The following is a 19,237-nucleotide window of genomic DNA, read 5'->3' on the forward strand; positions in this document are numbered from 1 at the left end:
TAGCCTTTCCTATGGCGTCATCGTGGGCGCGATCATGTCGCGTTATCGTGTGCGTTATCATGTCGCGTCATCGTGTGCGCAATCACGTCGTCCTATGGTCCGGAAATTCGATCGCGCAAAGTGTGCTGAAAGCCGTCCTTCTAACACGCGATAGTCATGTCTTTTTTTTACTTGGATCACAAAGAGATGTACATAATGTCCTGTGCAAAGCCGAATCAACCAATTTAGAATTCAATAACTATTTTTACAGCTTACCTGTGTGACCCATATAGCGTTGGTAGCTTCTACACTACTTATCTTTGTCCATCACCTACTGCATTTGAAGCTCCATGTCATCAGTAGCCATACTTTTCGGTATACTCAAACAAAAACTCACATGTTTCGCCTCTCCCGCCTCGCCGATACACTCTATCGTCCCGAATCTATCAGAAGTACATTGACTACTGCCAATACCACGACAACAAACAGAGTTAAGTTTATATCAACAGCATGTACGCGTTTGATTTTGCATACTATCATGGTTGACTCCTATGTACAATCAGGCCACCTGTGCTCAACTTTGGCCTCTAACATCCGTTTTGTGCGGGACTACCATTCCGTGCCACACCACTCCCCACACTCCATTTCTTTAGAGATGGCTACCTCCACCCGCATCACCCCGGCCCACTAGTCCTCCAGCCTACTGGTCATCGCTTTATTCTAATTTGATGGATTCAATCCATTATCGGATAATAACGCTATCGATCATAACTTCACGTTCTATTCTTCGCGTTTCCTAGCAATTTCAATGTCGATCCTACTAGCTACTTTTTCTTGTTGAGATCTTTGGCCTTAAAAAGTCATCGTTCATTCATATTCAAAAGCATGTTCTTTCAAAATTGTTGTTTTGCTCATCTGTCATAGTCTCCATATTTTTTACATGGTGCATTTGTTTGTTGACATTTATGCTGAATGTTCTAATAGCCCTCCATTGGTATATCAGCCAACACAACACTTATCACCTAGCGACTTGTTTCGAGCGGCAATATTCATTGTGAGCGGTGATCCAAATACCACGTTTTGTCTCAGGTCCGATGCGCTCTACGTGAAGACGCAACAGCGACTTGCAGTCTGAATCAGCTTCGGAGGCGAACTGGTTTAGAATGTAGACTGCCTATTCTGCCGCGTCTCGGTAGAAACTAATGAGGGTCCATTCAGTAGGGCTGCAGTATCTCTTTTGCTTAGATAACTTCGTCAAGATCAGTGACATTCGTTTTATACTTAGAACCAGTACGAGTGTAGCGGATCGCAATCCACTTACTCCAGGAGCAATTACAACCTTAACCGAAGGCTAACGTTTAAATCGTTAATTGTATTTCTCGGTTTTTTTAATGCGGCAAAGCTGCCTATATCCAAATCTGTAGGTTTTCTATCGATAGTAAATCCTAATGAAATATATAACTACTGGCTGTTCCAGCCACGTACTGACTTGTTGTTTATGTAAAGCCACATCATTGTGTGGTCACACCATCTTGTGCAGCCCATACCATTTTGTGATCATTTACCAACACCCTTCATACCAGGGCACGTGAACTCCCGTTACAGTCCACAAGCTGTTGCACATGGCTAATATTGTAGAGTGCCTTCCTCTCTTGCGGAGCTTGTCTGATTACGCGATTCACTTTTTTGATTTGCCAATTCTTAAGCCTTGCAAAACAAAGCCCGATGTTTATATATACGCCTTCATCAGTGGTAGATGAACGATGAACTATTGCCTAAAGTAATATATGAAATGTGCTGACTTATGCGCTGCCGCATCTTGGTGGTCGCCAGAAATTTGTCTACCAACGTTAGATCTATCGACAATGAAAGTGATCATTACCCTTTTTACCTGTCTATTCCTTGCCAATACTAATCGAGCAAATAAATCTTTCAGCTACGTTGATGGTGGGTAATTATATCTCGTGCGTGTTAAGGTTGTCGAAGGCTCTATTAGTTAAATGTGGCTGGAACCGGAATTTACGTACAAGAAGAGGACAGCAAACCATTCTCCATGGCAAAGGCGGTCATTGCCTGACTGATGATTTTACGAATGATCATCTTATGCACACACTATCTGCTCGCCTAAATCTGCTCTGTGAGTGTTGTATTCGATGACGACTCTTGGTCATCTTGATGTTAGAGTATCGTCCTTCGATGGAAATGTACCGACTAGTGTCGAAGTTACCTAACCATTTCATCACCTCTATGGATCGTCTATCTGTCGCCATACACTCATTGAAGCAGCCTTTAGCATGCTTATTTCATTTGCTAGGGACTGATTGATCACTGTAAAGTATTTAGTGGCTAAGAATGGCTCGATTTCTCAGTTCAATCAGATGCCTTTCTAGTAAAACGCTTGATCTAGCACGGGCATTTCGCTTATAGCCAATTTACCATTCCGTATCTTGAGCGCTTGCATGAGACACTTCGATCCATGCACACCTCCTTCACAGCATTACTTTTCACTACTTACTGCTTCCGTTGAATATCCGTTATCGACTAATTGGCTGATATTGGGCCTTTTTTACATCGGCCAATAGATTTACAGCACCACAGCTCACACTGACCGTGTACAGATACTTCACTTCTGTAATACACCCTATCCATCTGTGCAACAAAAACGATACATGCCATCTTGCTCTTACTTTCGAAACACAATCTTTATTAAATTCTACACATTTTCTTGAAAATTTGTCCACGCTTTGCACGCTTCGTATGCTGTCACTGGATTAGGAAGTTCTTCATCCAGCTTCTCTTGCCGTGTTTCGCTGAAGCAAAGATCTTGATGTTGTGGCCACAACATTACGCTCTTTAGCAGGAACAACTCTTACCACTAATCTTTGACCTGTTGACTGTAGTAACATTTTGCTATTCCGGCTAGATTATGTTGACCTTGAGGTCTTTTGCCACTGTTTCCACTGGCACACTGCAAATTGTATTCGCCTTACCAAGCATTTACTCGTGGCAGAATTTTGGTGTCAAGACCATGTTAGAATATCTACGCGTCGATATGATTTTATTCAACTTCCTTTCAATATTGAACACACTTGCGGTTGCACGTGTTGCCACGGTCATTCTCTCTACAAAACCCTACGCCAGATTTAATTTTCAACCGGTCTACATTACCCGCAATCTTATTGCTACATTTGCAGTATGCTTCTTGTGACACGCTTGGCGCCTGGGCGGCGTTTCTTCTCAATCAATGCCTTCTTTTACGAGCGCTGACTCGACCAGGGCCGACCTCGGCGTATCTGGTTAGCTATCTGACGGCTTGAGTCAGTCCCAAAAATATTACAAAACCAATAGTTTTGTGCTAGACACAGTGATTGTGCTTCTGGCTCCGACTTTCACTCGTACATAACAGTTGCTGCTAGCAAGTAGCCACCTATAATTGGATTTTACAGCAGAATACTTTGGTGTAACAGGGTCACACACGATGGTGTGGGTTGAAAAAATATGTGGGTTACACAATATGATGTGACCACACAATGATGTGGCTTTACTTAAACAATAAGTCAGTACGTGGCTGGAACAGCCAGTATTTATACATTTCAGTAGGTTTTACTATGGATAGGAAAACCTATAGATTTGGATATAGGCAGCTTTGCCGCAAATAAATCCGAGAAATACAATTTACGATCTGAACGAAGAAGTTAGTTACCTTCTGTTAAGGTTGTCATTACTCTTGGAGTAAGGGGATTGCGATCCGCTACACACGTACTGGTTCTAAGTATAGAACGAATATCACTGACCTTAACGAAGTTTTCTCTAAGCGAAAGAGCTACGGCAGCTTCGCTGCATTTGGTAGCATTTGTAGTCAATCTACACCTGAGTCGTTACGACTGACCCTCTGTGAGGATGGGGCAGTTCTCTTATTTACCCCAGGGCATGCAGGGCGGGCTTAAAAGGCTGATATCGCTGCTTGGTCATGAGGGCAACACCTCGCTTCGCAAAGGCCTGAAGTGATCAACGCGCGCCTGCCAGAGGCGTTTTCAAGCCAAAAAAATGCTTTGCTAGAGTTACCACAGCAGAATATGTGCGACCATGACGTCACCGTCGACGACGGATGACCCCCCCCGACCAAGACGCTCATAGTGAGTCTTATGACCTTCTAGGGTAAGGATGGAGAGAATGTCCTGCTCTGGTCGAGATGTCCATGGCGTCCGTCATGCACCAGTCCGAGCAACAGCGCGTGGCGCTAACTATCTTAAAGCTCGGGGGTCGAGCGCGAGAATAGGCACAGACGTGTGGCACTTCGGTTAAAGCGGCGTTTCCCACCTGGAAGGAGCTGAAGCTGTAGCTTTCACGAGTATGATCGCCGCCTAAGCAGGCATATCGCGTTCGATCGCGTTGCCTTGCAAATCGACAGGGCAAGAAGGAATTATTAGACTCTGTCCAAGCGTTGCGTACTCTCCTTGCCGGTATCGCAGCCGATCCTCTTCCCGAGGCGGTCACAGGGACCGTCTTTATGGTGGGCCTCCGCACTGGCGTCGCCAAAATGGAAGTCTTCCGTGTGCACCCGTCTTCTTTTGAAGAAGCAGCAAATGTGGCATTTAATGCCATACTCAACTTTAAGTTGGCACGACTTGGTTGTAGTGCACACTCTAACTGTTGGTCGAGCGGCACAGAACCGATGGATCGCAGCTATGCTGAAGATGAGGAGGCAGAGCTCCGAGCTGCCAAGCAGCGTTCGAACGCCCGACGGTGTTTTGTCTGCGTTGACACCCGTCATCTTCGGATTGGTCGTCTTCTGCGCAAGGTGCGTCAAGGTTTATCGAACCGACGTCCCGCTTGTTACCATATTTCTGGTTTGTCGCGGGGAAACGTCAACACCCAGTAGGCGCGGGGCACCCTACTGGGAAAGAACTGAGTTATGTTGAGCCTCAAGGAGGTAGAGGTCAGCACGGCCCAGCCCTGAAGAGCTTCGCGCTCTTGAACACGGAACGTGCGTGCTAGCCGGGCTTGCTGGACGTGGACGCGACAGACCGTGAAGGGCTTTGGAAAGCCATGAAAGATCCTGATCGACTCCGGGGTGTCAAGCATTTTTTGTTCGATGCTCCACGATGGAAGGAAGTCAGCTGTATGCTATGACGCTGAAGGCGCGGTTGAGTGACATTGTCAATGTTTGCTCAGCGACGGGGACATGTGTCACGGTGCCAAAGGTCCCTGTGGACCTCGGTGTCAAGTTTCTTGACTTTGATAGCGTGGAACACTGCGGAGTCTTAAACTTGAATTCAAGTTCTGATCATCCTTGGTATGGCATGGTTGAACACCATGAGCCACGGATCGACTGGAGGTCGAGGACCTTGGGCGCAATGCGCACGTCTCCTGGTAGGCTTTGATGAGTCATGAACCAAATTCTGCTAGGAGGCGAAAACGCTATTGGTGCGGGCACGAGATCGCGACAGTCAACGTGCTGGAGATCGGAATATCCGAGTTAGTAAGCACCAAAGTTGTATCGGACAGGTGTCCCGTGAACGTGGAGCGGCATTCAACCCAATGAGCGCTGCTCGAGTAGCGAAGTAGTTGCTGCATGCCATGCGTGGTATGGTCCGCCAAGGGCCGAGGCATCGATGGCGAGGCCCTTCAGAAGCGCGTGGAGTGGCACGTTATCCACTGGACGAAAACTGCGGAGCTAGCAGCTCTGAGTCGGATGCTTTAATAACAGCAGAGCTCCGGTGGAGCAGGAAGTGGGGCTAACACTGGACGACGTTGAGTGCGTACTCACACTGGTCTCACCGAGACTTGCAACCTCTGTGAAGATACAGTGACGCCGTATGCTAACTGCAAGACGCCGGGCGTCGACCCTGACACAGGATTTGTCTCCCGCAGACGATAGCGCACAGCTATACGACCTCGCCAATGTTATGACGGGGAAGGAAGTCGGCGACACCACCTCGAGGCTATTCCTACGGTGAATGCTTCTCTTGAGCTGGACGAGATGCCTCTCGAAGAGTTCGGCGGTGCTTTTAAGGCGGGCGACTTAGCCGAAGTGGTCATTACACGACCGAAAGAAGAGATCAACTCGTCGTCGCTTATGGATGAAGCTATCCTGGACGGCACCAATAGGGTGCTAAGCGCACGAAGGAGATCTTATATCCTGAAGCATCCCTCGGATCCGTACTATCCTTTGGTGATGGAGTTTGAAGACGTCGTCTATAAAGACCCGCCGTCGAACCAACGTCCGGACCGAGGTGTGCGCCATGAAGTCGACCTAGTTTCAGGAACCAAATACTGCGTAACACGTCAATGTCTCCTACCCAAAGGGCGACGCAAGAATGGTGCGTAAGATCAAGTCTCCCCATTCGACACCCATATTTTGCTATCCGGAAACCTAACGGCGAGTGGCGTATTGTTTGCGCTTTCAAAAAGCTCAACGCTGCCACCATTCTGGCACCGACATCAATTCCTAGGAAGGACGTTCTCTAGAACAACATGGCTGGATGTACGAAGTACAGTGCACTCGACTTGGTCGATGGATATTACCAATTGCTCATGAGAGATCGTAATGTTTCCTTGACAGTAGTAAGTACTCCGGGCGGCATGCTCTGGGGGTGGCTGGTGATGCGTGAAGGGATGTCATGTAATCGTCTTGTGACGCAGTTGTTCAGGTCCACCGTATACACAGACATGCTTCGACGACATCTTCGTCCACAGTCGTGCGGGTCACGGGAGGACAGATGAAGAGTACCGCATCGTCCATTTACGAGCGGTGTTCGATTGCATGCGCACGAATAAGCTGTATGCTAATACAGATAAGTGCATCTCTGGCGTTGAAGAGATCCCCTTTCAAGGGTGCTTCATTGGGAAGCGTGGTTTTCGAACGGACGCCGCTAAGGTCAAGGCCGTTGTGGACTGACCGGTTCCGCCAACTACTTGAACAAGTACAGCGAGAACTACGCAGAAATAGTTTCCTTAAGAAGGATGCGGAATGGTGTTGAGACACCCGAACATCAGGAGGCTTTTAACGGAATCAGAGATAGCCTCCGTCATGCAGCAAAACTGGCGTTTCCAGACTCTGACCGTCCTTTCAGTGTCGTCCGTGACGCTTTGGACTTTGCCATCGGCTGTGCACTACTGCAAGCATGGCAAGATCGGGTGATCGCGTTCTGATCTCGTCGGCACAAGACTGCAGAGAAGAATAACTCAGTTCACGTCAGGGATTTAGTTGCGATGAAGTATGCACTTGTCAAGTTCCGGGTTCACCTGCTCGGCTTCAAGCCGTTCGTGATCAACACAGATCATGCGTCACTATGCGCTGCGACTCAGTCGCCTCACCTCTTGCAGAGGATGGACAGGTGGCTCTCAAATGGACGAGCACCTATGTGCGTGCGTGTGAGATGTGTATAAAGGGTGAAAACCCTTTCTGACTGCGGCGGCGCTGCTGGCCAGTTTGCCGGTACCCTACGGGTGTTGGTGGACCATGAGTTTGGACTTTGTGGCTAGCTTGCCGATGGACTCGGCGGGTAACACGGGTGTCGTGACCTTCGTTAACCGTTTGAGCAAGATGGCTCATCTTGCGGCGGTATCGGACACCGTCAACGGTGTCAGTACAGCAGGAAGGTTTGATCGAAGATCTTCAAGGTGCTGGACACCAAGCTGGATATGTTAATGATGGTCCATCCGCAGACCGATGGTCAAACTGAGGGCGTGAATCGCGTTGTCGAGGACGTCCTTCGCAACATCTGCACAGAGACTTCGAGTGGCCGAAGCACCATGTTGCCGCTTTTATAGTTCACTCTGATCAATGCAGTGCATTCATCTACTGGCTACATGCTGTTCTACGTGAACGAGCCCGCTCATCCTCGCGTCCCGCTGACGCCGCCACCCCATGGTTCAGCTTGGTGGGGGAGGAAAAGCCGAGTGGCTAGCTGATGTCAGCCCCCTCACGGTTCGTAAAGACGTCGATGACTTCATGTCTACCAGACTGGGTGTCTTACGACCCTTTTGCGATGCGATAGCTAAAAGCCAAGACACGCAGAGAGAATATGTAGATGGAAGAAGCAGAAGTACTGCTGAAAGCTTTGAGGTCGGAGACCTGATTTTATTAGATGCTAAAAGCTTTCCTAGCCATGAAATTTCTGCTGTCCTTAAGACGAAGCTTTGTCCACGGTTTATCGGACTTTTTAATGTCGTGGCCAAGGGGGACCTTGCGTATACGCCGAACCATTACGAAACGGATTCGCACCCACCCGGTATCTTATGTGGGTTTGCTCAAGCTGTACACGGATCGGGCACAAGTGTACTCGGAAGCATTGGCGCCAAAGTTGCGTTCGCTGTCGCTCGACCACCCAGAAGCTGGACCAGCAAGTGGTTTTGAGCACGGAATGCAACGATCTCTATATCCAACGGCACCAAGCGCTCCATTTTCACATTCTGCAGCGCATTCGTCTGTTCAACGAGTAGGAGCTGCTCCGACAGAGCGCGACTGTCTTCAACGTGAGGCAGCCGGTGTACAACGTGCTCCGAGCTCTTGAGGACTTCCGCGCAGTGGTATGCAACCCCAGCATGACATTTAGCAAATCCTAATTGCGACGGACCTCATCCTCAAGGGCTCGAAGAGCATCGCGAGTCGCCGGGCGGCGATTGTCCCAGCCGTCATCGACCGCCGTCGACTCTTCTCGACGAGAATGGAAGTGTCCACTATCACGTGGAACATCTTGAGGGTCGACGTCGTCGTCAGGGTCAAACCTAGTATCTTGATCTTGATTAGTGGCGGGGATGACCCGACTTCGAGAGCTCGTTTGAGTTTAAGTGCCACTTCGGCGAGACTGTTCGTGGCGTCGTGGACGCTTATGGTCAGAGGGATCGCGACGTCCCGCGTCGTCGTACGCTCGGCAATAGCCAGGGAAGACGAAGGGCCATGTGCTGAGCTCAAGCTATGACCCTGTGCTGCTGCGATTGCAGCGTCACCCGTGTAAGAGATCACAGAAATCGCGGGGGCGTGATGAATCAGCCCATACGTCGCAGGGCGTCAATCCGGAGGAAGTCGGCGGCGCGCCTTGAGTTTGGCAACCTCAAATCGAAGATGGCGTTCCACGCGCGCGTCCACCCTCCTGTGGCTCAGCTCTTAGCTGTACATCAAGGAAAGTTTCAGGTGCGCTACACTCATTGCTCAAAGAGCTCTTCGTCATCTGCAGCGGTTTCGCCAAAGACGAGCACCACAGACATCGTCGCCACCGCAGGTACAGGAGCGCCTCATCTTTAGTAACGAAATCGAAAGCAGTACGTATCCAACGGAAATTCTGATGAACCTAGAAGCGAGCTTGAAGATCTTTTCGTTCGTCAAACCCATCTTATGTATTGGCCGGAGGCCCGATCACGTAGACGCCCAACGATCGAGTGACTGCGTCCTTTGCGCTGTAGCGGGGTCCGCCGAGCGGATGCCGTCTTCCACACGAAGGTCATGCGTCGCGCCGTCTAGGCACTTCACCCTCTTCTTCTTCCCATCCTGGGGAAGGAGTATCCGATTCGTAGTCAACTTCCTCCGAATCGTCGACGAGGTAATCTATCGTCCGGGGCGGGCATAAAGCGCGGAACTCGGTTACTGAGAGTATGGACTGCGCTTCCCTCAAAGCCGCGAACGTGCTGTCGGGAGTTGCACTGCGTACAGGAGGCGAAGTAAGGCTCTGCCCGCTGGCGCTCTCGGAACCAGCGAGGCTGGGTGTTTTCCCTGTCCTTGTCACAGGGCTCATGAAGCAGACAAATGAAAGAAGATCCCCACGCGAGGGTCGTTCGAGGCGACATCTGAATATGAACTGAAGGTGTTCGCAATCTTGATGGGGTAAGTGTCACGAGGTTTCACGTACCCTCGTAGGAAGGGTGTGGGTTAGACAAGATGGTGTGACGACACTACACTTAAATAAGAAAACAGTACGTGGAAGGAACAGCCAGTAGTTATATATTCAAGTCGGTTTTACTATATACATAGAAAACCCTATAACTTTAGATATAGGCGGCTTTGCCTAAATAAAACCGAGAAATACAGTTTACGTTTTCAACGGGAGAGTGAGTTAGCCTTGGGTTATGGACGTGCTTACTCTTGGAGTAAGCTGATTGCTATCCGCTACACTCGCACTGGTTCTAAGTTTAGAACGAAGGTCGCCGACACTAATGAAGCTTCCTCTAAGCAAAAGAGGTAATGCAGCTCGCTGCAATTGGCCTCATAACTTTTTAGTAAGTTTGCTACACTTTACCAGTGGTAAAGAATACTACAGTTACAGTGTATAAGCTTTGCTATCGAAAAACTAAGTTGCTCGCACACAATGTCGATAGCTAAGACTATTGTCAGGCACTACTTTCCTGGTAAACCAGTCGGCTTCGTCCTTGGCCTTTGGATCTTGGAACATTAAAACGCCAGCGCCTGTTGTCATGTGCTAATCGCTTCTTGGCTTTATTGGTGGATGCCTACCAAATTCCTGAATCGAGCTGATTTGCCCACATCCAGTCAATTTTGAGTAAAATATACTATGTGACCTAGAGTGCTCGAAATCTCGATAGAATACCTGCTAATTTCTTTTTAACGAGGCTTGACTTCCCTACGAAACAACAACGTCTTATGAGCGCAAACCGTTATAGCTTGAAGAAGCGCTCTTAAACAGAATGTGTATGCTTTTTCGAATGTATCTAAAATTTATCTGTGTCAATACAAGGTAATAGACCTGCCAGTTGACAGTCTCAAACCCCTAAATAATGGCAAAATCATTGACACCAGCCTGTAAGAAGATGAGTTATTCGATACTATCCTGATAGCGATCCAGGCCTAAATTTCACAGCTATTCACAATATTTGATTATCATAATGACAGTAACTAGTGATACCGCGAATCAAAAAATTTCAATAAAATTCACTAATGGTGTGGCAAAGCATCACGCAAATTGCGCGAGTGACTGCCCGCGTTCGTGTCAACGGCAAGCGCTTTGCCTCGATCAATGGTGCGCTCAAGCACGCGACATAACGTTCCTGTCTGTTTGTCAAAATGACAATACGTTGGTATTTGACTAGGAAATCAAGTGCGAGCCGGTATGGCACTTGAAATTGATGGCAGGATCTATCGCGTGGGCAAAAGTCAACATGTAAAACCCGGCAAAGGCGGAGCTTACGTTCAAGTTCGTCGACGTGAAGGATTTGATGTGAAAGATAAATAAACTTATGGAATATGCTATAGGCGGAGCTGAAGGAGATAAAAACTGGATTCAAGAGGAATTGCCGATTTCGAGCTGCAGAGACCGTGAATAAGGCACCACTTGGCCCTGATGAGCTTTACCAGTTTCTTTACCACAATGGAAATTACTTGGTTATAATGCACCTAAAAACTTTCGAGCAGGTAATTTTCTGTTCGTGTTGGAGCCGCTAGGTCGGAGAAATAATTGTTGAAATGTGGTGTCGTGGGTAGATTGAGATTGATCGTAACCTATTCTCTGGCCGCCAGCTCGAATTTTTACAAGATGGTATGACATTGTCACTACAAATCATCGAAAATGATGTGCTATGGGCAACAATGCCCGAGCATGTGACGCTAGAAGTGACGGTATGTGCAGTAAAAGGCGTTTTGTACCCACGAGCTAAATATTTGTTGGGTTTAGAACACTACTCCGAAGGGTGTGGCAGACACAGCACTGAGCGTCAAGGATGCGACACTAGAAAATGGTGCCGTAATCAAGGTTCCGCTCTTTATTGAGATCGGCAACAAAGTCAAAGTGTCCACGGAGGATGGTACTTATGTCGATAAACTGTAAACGCTCTTGGAAATGTGGTACGCAGGCATCATTGTACTTCACTGCATCAAGTTCTATTGCAGAAACGTCAAAATAAAAATCCTTCAAAATTTGTACATGTTATACCCATCCGTCAGTAAATGATCTGTCTTCATAATCAGCGCTCTAATTCAAGTCACAATGCATGCGTCCCATTCACGTTCCTCTTTTGTAAGGTTATGAGCGTAGGCACGTTTCCCTTCTCCGAAATTACACACTTAGACGGGTCAAATAAAGCATCTCATGGCAGAAATACCGGTACACTATCGTCACACGTCTTTGCAGGGCATCAGACCTAATAAATACTTACCAGTAGCGGTTTCACCACATTGCTCTAATAATACGTGGCAATTGAGGTGAAAAAATCGGCTTCGCTACTGATCCCATTAACTGGCTGATATAGCTACGGCATTCCGCCTTTTGTCTTCCAGTGTCCATCACCACCCGTCTTAATATGGCGAATCATTCGGAGACCTCGGCCGATCACCAGCATCAGCTTGTTGGTGACTGTCCGCACGCTGTGGCCTCCATTATCATCCAGCGCCACCATGACAAACGTCAGCGCTTCGACTCGGCTGATTACGAGATGGCACAGCGGGTCTCAGGCCCATGTCTTGGGTGCACATGTGGCAAGTGCACGTTATCGGATGGAACTGATCTGGAGCATGAACCAGAGCCTGGCCTAGCCGATAAGCCAGAGCAACTTAGATGTTTGCGACTGCAACGCTTCGACTCAGCAGATTGGGCTCTGCAAACTCAGTGCACAGAATCACTTGCGCAAACGGACGAAATGCCGACCAGCGTGGCACAATTGCTTTTAAATCGGCATGCGCTGAAGACATGTGCATATGTCGGTCCAGTCTTTCTCAAGAGCGGTGAGCACAGCACGGGACTTGGACTTAAAGATCGTTAGCATTTTTGTAGCTTTCTTTTAATTGGCACAATGTACACTACTTGTTCAAACCTTCACCGCTTATCTGCTCAGTCGACCCACGACGCGCACCACATGCATCCATGATGTGTTGAAGCCCAACAGCTAACGGGTGCACTGTTTTTGTGGCAAAAGAAGCACGTGAATATTCTAGAATGCATTACGGGCATTTCCTTATTAAAATGGAATTGACTGATATTCGAAATAAAGACTTGAGGCATTCTAGCTCTGTAAGTAACGGACATGCAGGACTAGATTAAAGTAAACAAAAATTGATCTGTCGCTAGATACCGAACGATATCGATGCATTGACGACACATATGACAAAGCGCAAGTCAGTGATGTCAAACACTCACCGGCAAAATTACACCAGTAGTTTTATTGGTGGTAATTGCAATGGCGGATTTACATTCAGCTTAAGCTTCAAACTTTAAAGGACGGTGCTGAAAAGTAATTTTACATACATAAAACGGGCTGGTCGTCATGTCGTATCCGAGGAAACCCACGAGATCAGAAATAACTGCCTTGATTACCAGTACAACGCATATAGAGCGCAATAGTAATTCACTGTATGACCTGTTCTTAACATAATAATAAATCATGCAAGTTTATAGTACGCCGACGAAATAGATATTCCTCTTATATTCTGTGTATTTACATTTTTAAGAGACAATTTTTCTTACGCAGTTGTAGGCTCATCATACGGACCTGAATGATATCTGGAATATCATGTTGTAGCCTATTGCGGTCTTTTTGGGTACATCATGAATCGCCTGGAAGCACTACAATGAATGCGAAAGCGTCTTTTGGATACGATGCTTATCATCTTATCAAAATATTGCAGGCCTTGTTTGATTTTTTGGCTCCATTTTGTTCCCAAATGTACAATGAATAATATTTACTCCTAATTTATTGTTAAGTTTCTCGAGCCGTATATTTCTTCTACTACATGAATTTTAGAATATCTTTGCAGTTTTGATCGTTATATGAGCCCAAAACGGCAACCTTGTCTCAATTATAAATATAGATCTACCTTCTGTTCTAACCTTTGAAAGAGGTAATCAGGCTTCGCAAACTCATACTCACTGAGCAATCAGATTGAAAATGCCTTACGTCAAGTTCGCTCGAGGCAAATTTGATACTTTTGTATAAATTAACGACGAAGCAGTACAAATGCTTCTGCAACCTACACTTCAATGCACTTCGTTTACTCAACAACGTATTCTTCCTCGTCTTCTTCATCCTCGTCCGCCATTGCAACAGCATCATGCGACCATTGCTGCTCTGAAGCATGGCGACTGAGCCTGACACAACAATAACATTAATTTTACAAGCAATCGGCACAGCTAAGAAGTGAGTCTATGTACCTTCGAGCAATGATGACCTCCATCTCAACATCGCGCTCCAAATTGTTGAGTAATAGTTCTTGTGGACAACCTGGATATCTGTTAGTACCTCGATACATTTTATACTTCTCCCTAGCCACCAAACCACACCTGCCACTGGGCATTTCTTGCTGCGCTGCAAGTGGGCCTGAATCCCTTTCTTTGAATACGTGTGGCCACAGCTTGGACTGCACTGTTGCAGGTTACACGATCAGCAACTATTTTGAAATGTAATAATCTACACGACAATTCGCACTTTCGCAACGGGTCATCCATCTCCATCTGTGTGACAGGACAGATAGTGCTCCTCGTGCTTTCGCTTTCCTGAACCAGCACATCTTCGTCGCCGTCTACCGCACGTTCAATCTGCAAGGTACGGTTTAGTTACTCCAAGGTTTACGTATTGTTGAGAAGGATGACATCAATGAAGTACTCCTGCTTTATCGCAAAATTTCTTGTAGAAGTCATGTTTGGTCGCATTGATACGCGGTTTAGCCAATGCGCTCTTCAGCACGTTATTAATCTTCGTCTGGTCCAGCTTTCCAGTCTCTACGAATGGCTCGAGTTTCTCCAATTGCGTCTTGTAACGTGTTAGCTGAGTCTCAAGCAGGGCAAAACCTTTGGCCGTCTCGCCCAATTGCTGCAGGTGCTCTTGGTCGTCCAGGTCTTTCAAAAACGCTGCGTTATTGCATAACGAGTCCACGCCTTCAATTGCGTATTTCAGTATCTCTAGATGTTGTTTCTTTGCTGCGTACAAAGCCATCTTTAGCGCACTCGGTAGCGCCTGTTTGATGTTGGCCTCCAGCTCCGTGTCCATTGTATTTTGGTGCCAATAGTAATTTAGTCCCGTTTAGAGATTTATCATGACCAATGTCCTGATAAAATTGACGCACGCTAAATCACAATTAAATTATGCTCGGAATAAACATGATATAAAAGGTGTATTTATAATGTTATAGATTGCATTCCTAAGCTGCTGTTACTCTTAATCTATGTTTCTTCAACAAATGCATCAAGTCCCAAATGGTAATTCTCTAAAGCAGCGAGCGTCAAAGGCGCAATCGTGTCGAGCCTTGCTCCATCCAACCAGGAGTCCATTGAGTATGCTATCCGAATTAAGATGTGATCAGTCATTGAGTACCTTTACTGAATTTAATCATTGCATGAATTTACTTTGAATTCAGGATATATTCTTGACCTTCACTTATTGATGCCTCTCTGTAAGTGTTTAGCTCTTACAGCTAGCGTAGACTAGAATTTTTAAGATCCACAATAGTATCGCTCATAATATCGGGTGTGGCTTCATCAGTATGCTCACTTGTTCCTTGACTCGGACAGAAAATCCCGTTTCTCTTTTGATATCCTAAGAGACATGCGATACGTGCCCCAGCTCCGAAAAAAGGAGCGATTTCAGAGCGCAAGTTTCCATGTATTTGATGCTATCAAACGTCTGGTCATCGGAGAATGGTTTAACTATACCTTAAGCAATCGGGTCATGTCGTTGTCTGTGATACGTTCAACGATGAATGGACACACGTTCATTACGTCAGCAATGTTTCAACATGTTTCTCTTATTGGTAGCAGCTATCAGCGCGTTTGGCAAAACACGGTCCACAAATTGAGGAATTGAACAAAATATATCCCAACATCTTTGCCTCATATGAATAGCTCGCTGCTCTCATGATTTCAAATTCTGTCTTCTCTAGACTAAATAACTCATTCTTGAGCAAGAATCCCTGTAATTGCCACTGACATTGGTGCCGAAGATGCTGTTAGAGCTCAGCGATATATATCAGTTCGACAAGCCGCAGAGCGGAGAACACGAGCTTTCCGATGTTTCTCTCCAGGATCAAAGGCCAGCTTATCTGCGAACAGATTGGTGAGAGAAAATTTATTTTGCAGAATGGAAACTTGTTTCATGTTTGCTGGATTTGATCAAATGGTAAATAAACGTATGCCTCGCTCGAACATTAAGGCACAGCATCTACTGAGAGATGATTCAAAGTGAGCACCTTTTGTAACTAGCCCTTCTTAAAGCCGTAGATGATTAGATCCATCATCACTTTCCTTTGGTAATGCTCCATTCCCGACAAATTCCATCTCTCTTGCTCTCTTCTTAGTTTTCTTCTTTTTGTTTGACTCGTTCGACCATACGTAACTCTCCACGCTCAATTTTTTCGTCTTCCCAGTTCTTACTTTCAATTAAGCGCTTCTTTTGCTGCAGCAAACCCTTCATTCCGAAAAGGGATGATCATCAATAGACACATTCTCACACTTACAAATGAATTCATAAAAGAGCCTGGACTTAAATATAGCAAAAGAATGCCGCGGTCTCTATTCATGTAAGTGTATGACCGCTAAAGCCGCATTCTTATCGATTTAATCGTTTAATTCCCAGAGAGACCGTCTTCCTGGTCTTAACATTCATTACATCAACACGTCCAGTCAGAAGTAAAATGAATGTGTTTAACGAGCTCAAAATCAGGAGAAACCGGCGGATATTCGGAATTCATAATGGCTTGATGAAGAGTACCAAGCTTCTGCTCTAACATCTTTATCCAAGACGAGGGATTCTTTTTCCCTCTCCTGAAGAGCAGCGTTTCATTTTGTGGCTCAGAAATGGACCCGTTCTTTGATCATGATAAAAAGCAAGTCCACCGCGGGTCCACACTTACTGTGTGGAGCCTCCCCCCAGACGATGGCAACCTTACACACTAAACTGGTGTAAGGCATGGAAAGCAACACTACAAGAAAATTTCATTGTGGCTAATGTATGCACACAAATTTTAATAATAATAGAAACATAAAAACGTACTAACTTACACAATGTTTGTGTGCGCTATCTAGTGTTAGAATTTTTGGGGTCTCTGGCTCTTTTTTCTTACTATGCAGCCCAGAATAGAGCGGTGCAATTCTAATCTTTTGAGAAAGCCAGATTGAAAGGTCGATGTCAAGTTGTAATTAAGTCAACGCAATTTGTAAATATTTTGTGCATGATATCTACAGGAACCTTAAATATTCCCGAGAAGTCGAGATCAAAATTTTAGCTGCGAAAAGCTTAAACCACTTCACATCTATATGTACTTCGTCGTACATCGGTTCCAACAAGTATGTGCACTTGCCCTCGTACGCTGGTACGTGTTTGACCTTAAATATCATGTTCACCGTCTTGAGCCTGGATGTCCCACGAAATCCTTTGCAAACATCCATTAAAACACAGTATGAGCCTTCGCAGCTGACACAATCGTTTTGTGCTTCTAAAGGAAATTGCCTTCATCTTCGCCATATCTTTGGCCCTGTCGAGTCCCTGCTACCATTTTTTAACAATTTGACTGAAAACAACACCAACGGCATCACCGACATCTCAAACCGCTTTGAAATATGCGCTTTGATGTGCACAATTTTTGCAAAGTAAGGTACATACACTTAACCAAGCATGGTTGGTGTACGAGAAGGAATTAATTCGGAGGAAGACTGCCTTTTAGCCTTTTAAGCGTAAGAGATCACGTGCATTGCAATCGCAACAATCATATCGCCTGGGCTTAGACGATTGGTACGGAATAGCATGATCGTTCTAGCTAAACTGTACGTACTGACACATTCAACATGAGTCCGAGTTACGGCCTATATAAATACCGAGATTTTTCAAGAGGGAAGCGGCGTTCAAGTTATATACTTTGCATGAGAAGGCACTAGGCACATAGACCATGTGTGTAAGGGGTTACACGTACCCTGGTAAAAGGGGTGAGTCACACAAGAAGGTGTGACCACACAATTGTGTGACAACACCTTAAAAAGAAGCCACTACATGGCTGGACTGCCAGTGGTTATGCATTTAACTAGTTTTACTATTTAATTGGGAGAACCTATAGATTTAGATAAAGACGGCTTTGTCGCAAATATAACTGTGAAATGAAGTTTATGTTTTCAACAGAAGAGTCAATTAGCCTTGATTCAAGATTGTATTTACTCTTGGAGTAAGTGGTTTGCGATTCGCAACACTCGTACTAGTTCTAAGTATAAAACGACGATTATTGACTTTAACCCAGCATTCTTTAAGCGAAAGAGCAACGGCAGCTTTGCAGCACTTGGTAGCACTTGTAATCAATCTACACCTAAGTCGTTACCACTGACTCTCTGTGAGGATGGAGTAGTTCTCTTATTTGCCCCAGGGCATGCAGGACGGGCTTATAGGGCTGTTGTCTCTGTTTGATCATGAGGGCGTGCAATACCTCACTTCGAACAGACCTGAATCGATCAACGCGCGCCTAGAGGCGTTCTCAAGCTATGAAAATGCTCTGCTAGAGCACCCACAGCAGAATAAGTGCGTCCATGACGCCACCGTCCACGACATATGACTCCCCCCAGCCCAAGCCGCTCATGGTGAGTGTTAAGACCTTTGAGGGCAAGGATAGAGAGAATCTCCTGCTCTGGATGAGAGAGGTCGAGATAACCATGGCGTCCGCCATGCTCCAGACCGAGCAACAGCGCGTGGCGCTAGCTATCTCCTAGCTCGGGAGTCGAGCGCGAGAATGGGCACTGAGCTGCGGCACTTCGGTTGAAGCGGCGTTTCCCTCGTGGGCGGAGCTGAAGCTGCAGCTATCACGAGTATTCTCGCCGCCTAAGCAGGAATATCGCGTGCGATCGCGTTTCCTTGCCGCCCAACAAGGCAAGAAGGAAGTATCGGACTTTGTCCAAGAGTTGCGCACTCTCCTTGCCGGTATGGTAGCCGATCCTCTTCCCGAGGCGGTCACACGGACCGTCTTTATGGTGGGCCTCCGCACTGGCGTCGCCGAAATGGAAGTCTTCCGTGTGCACCCGTCTTCTTTTGAAGAACCAGTGAATATGGCATCGAATGCCAAACTCTACTGTAAGTCGGCACGATATGGTTGGAGTGCACATTCTAGCAGATCGTCCAGCGGGATAGAGCCAATGGATTTCAGCTATGCTGAAGATGAGGAGGCAGAGCTCCGAGCTGCCAAGCAGCGTTCGAACGCCCAACGGTGTTTTGTCTGCGTTGACACCCGTCATCTTCGGATTGGTCGTCTTTTGCGCAACGCGCGTCAAGGTTCATCGAACCGACGTCTTGCTTCTTATCATTTATCTGGTTTGTCGCGGGGAAACATCAACACCCAGTAGGCACG

The 19,237-nt window shown here is 46.5% G+C and overlaps 5 protein-coding genes across 5 annotated transcripts; 2 read left to right on the forward strand and 3 right to left on the reverse strand.

Moving 5' to 3' along the window:
* Positions 1-310: 310 nt before the first annotated feature.
* PHALS_00780 (uncharacterized protein) lies at positions 311-573 on the reverse strand (the record flags this gene model as incomplete). The annotated part of the gene is made up of 2 exons (XM_024730511.1): positions 311-443; positions 548-573. The coding sequence occupies 2 exons, from the start codon at positions 571-573 to the stop codon at positions 311-313; spliced, it is 159 nt and encodes a 52-aa protein (XP_024580781.1).
* Positions 574-2,513: 1,940 nt separating this feature from the next.
* Positions 2,514-2,824, reverse strand: PHALS_00781 (uncharacterized protein; the record flags this gene model as incomplete). The annotated part of the gene is made up of 2 exons (XM_024730512.1): positions 2,514-2,628; positions 2,697-2,824. The coding sequence occupies 2 exons, from the start codon at positions 2,822-2,824 to the stop codon at positions 2,514-2,516; spliced, it is 243 nt and encodes an 80-aa protein (XP_024580782.1).
* Positions 2,825-10,873: 8,049 nt separating this feature from the next.
* Positions 10,874-11,759, forward strand: PHALS_00782 (elongation factor p; the record flags this gene model as incomplete). Its single annotated transcript, XM_024730513.1, has 5 exons — positions 10,874-10,955; positions 11,026-11,129; positions 11,189-11,347; positions 11,417-11,551; positions 11,607-11,759. 5 exons carry the CDS (start codon positions 10,874-10,876, stop codon positions 11,757-11,759), a joined length of 633 nt encoding a protein of 210 aa, XP_024580783.1.
* A 472-nt stretch (positions 11,760-12,231) lies between these two features.
* Positions 12,232-12,690, forward strand: PHALS_00783 (uncharacterized protein; the record flags this gene model as incomplete). Its single annotated transcript, XM_024730515.1, has 1 exon — positions 12,232-12,690. The coding sequence occupies one exon, from the start codon at positions 12,232-12,234 to the stop codon at positions 12,688-12,690; it is 459 nt and encodes a 152-aa protein (XP_024580784.1).
* A 1,225-nt stretch (positions 12,691-13,915) lies between these two features.
* Positions 13,916-14,910, reverse strand: PHALS_00784 (e3 sumo-protein ligase nse2; the record flags this gene model as incomplete). Its single annotated transcript, XM_024730516.1, has 5 exons — positions 13,916-14,012; positions 14,076-14,145; positions 14,205-14,281; positions 14,350-14,459; positions 14,527-14,910. 5 exons carry the CDS (start codon positions 14,908-14,910, stop codon positions 13,916-13,918), a joined length of 738 nt encoding a protein of 245 aa, XP_024580785.1.
* Between the last annotated feature and the right edge of the window lie 4,327 nt (positions 14,911-19,237).

This window comes from Plasmopara halstedii (genome assembly GCF_900000015.1).
Source record: "Plasmopara halstedii genome assembly, contig: Scaffold_1211, whole genome shotgun sequence".
Taxonomy (NCBI): domain Eukaryota; phylum Oomycota; class Peronosporomycetes; order Peronosporales; family Peronosporaceae; genus Plasmopara; species Plasmopara halstedii.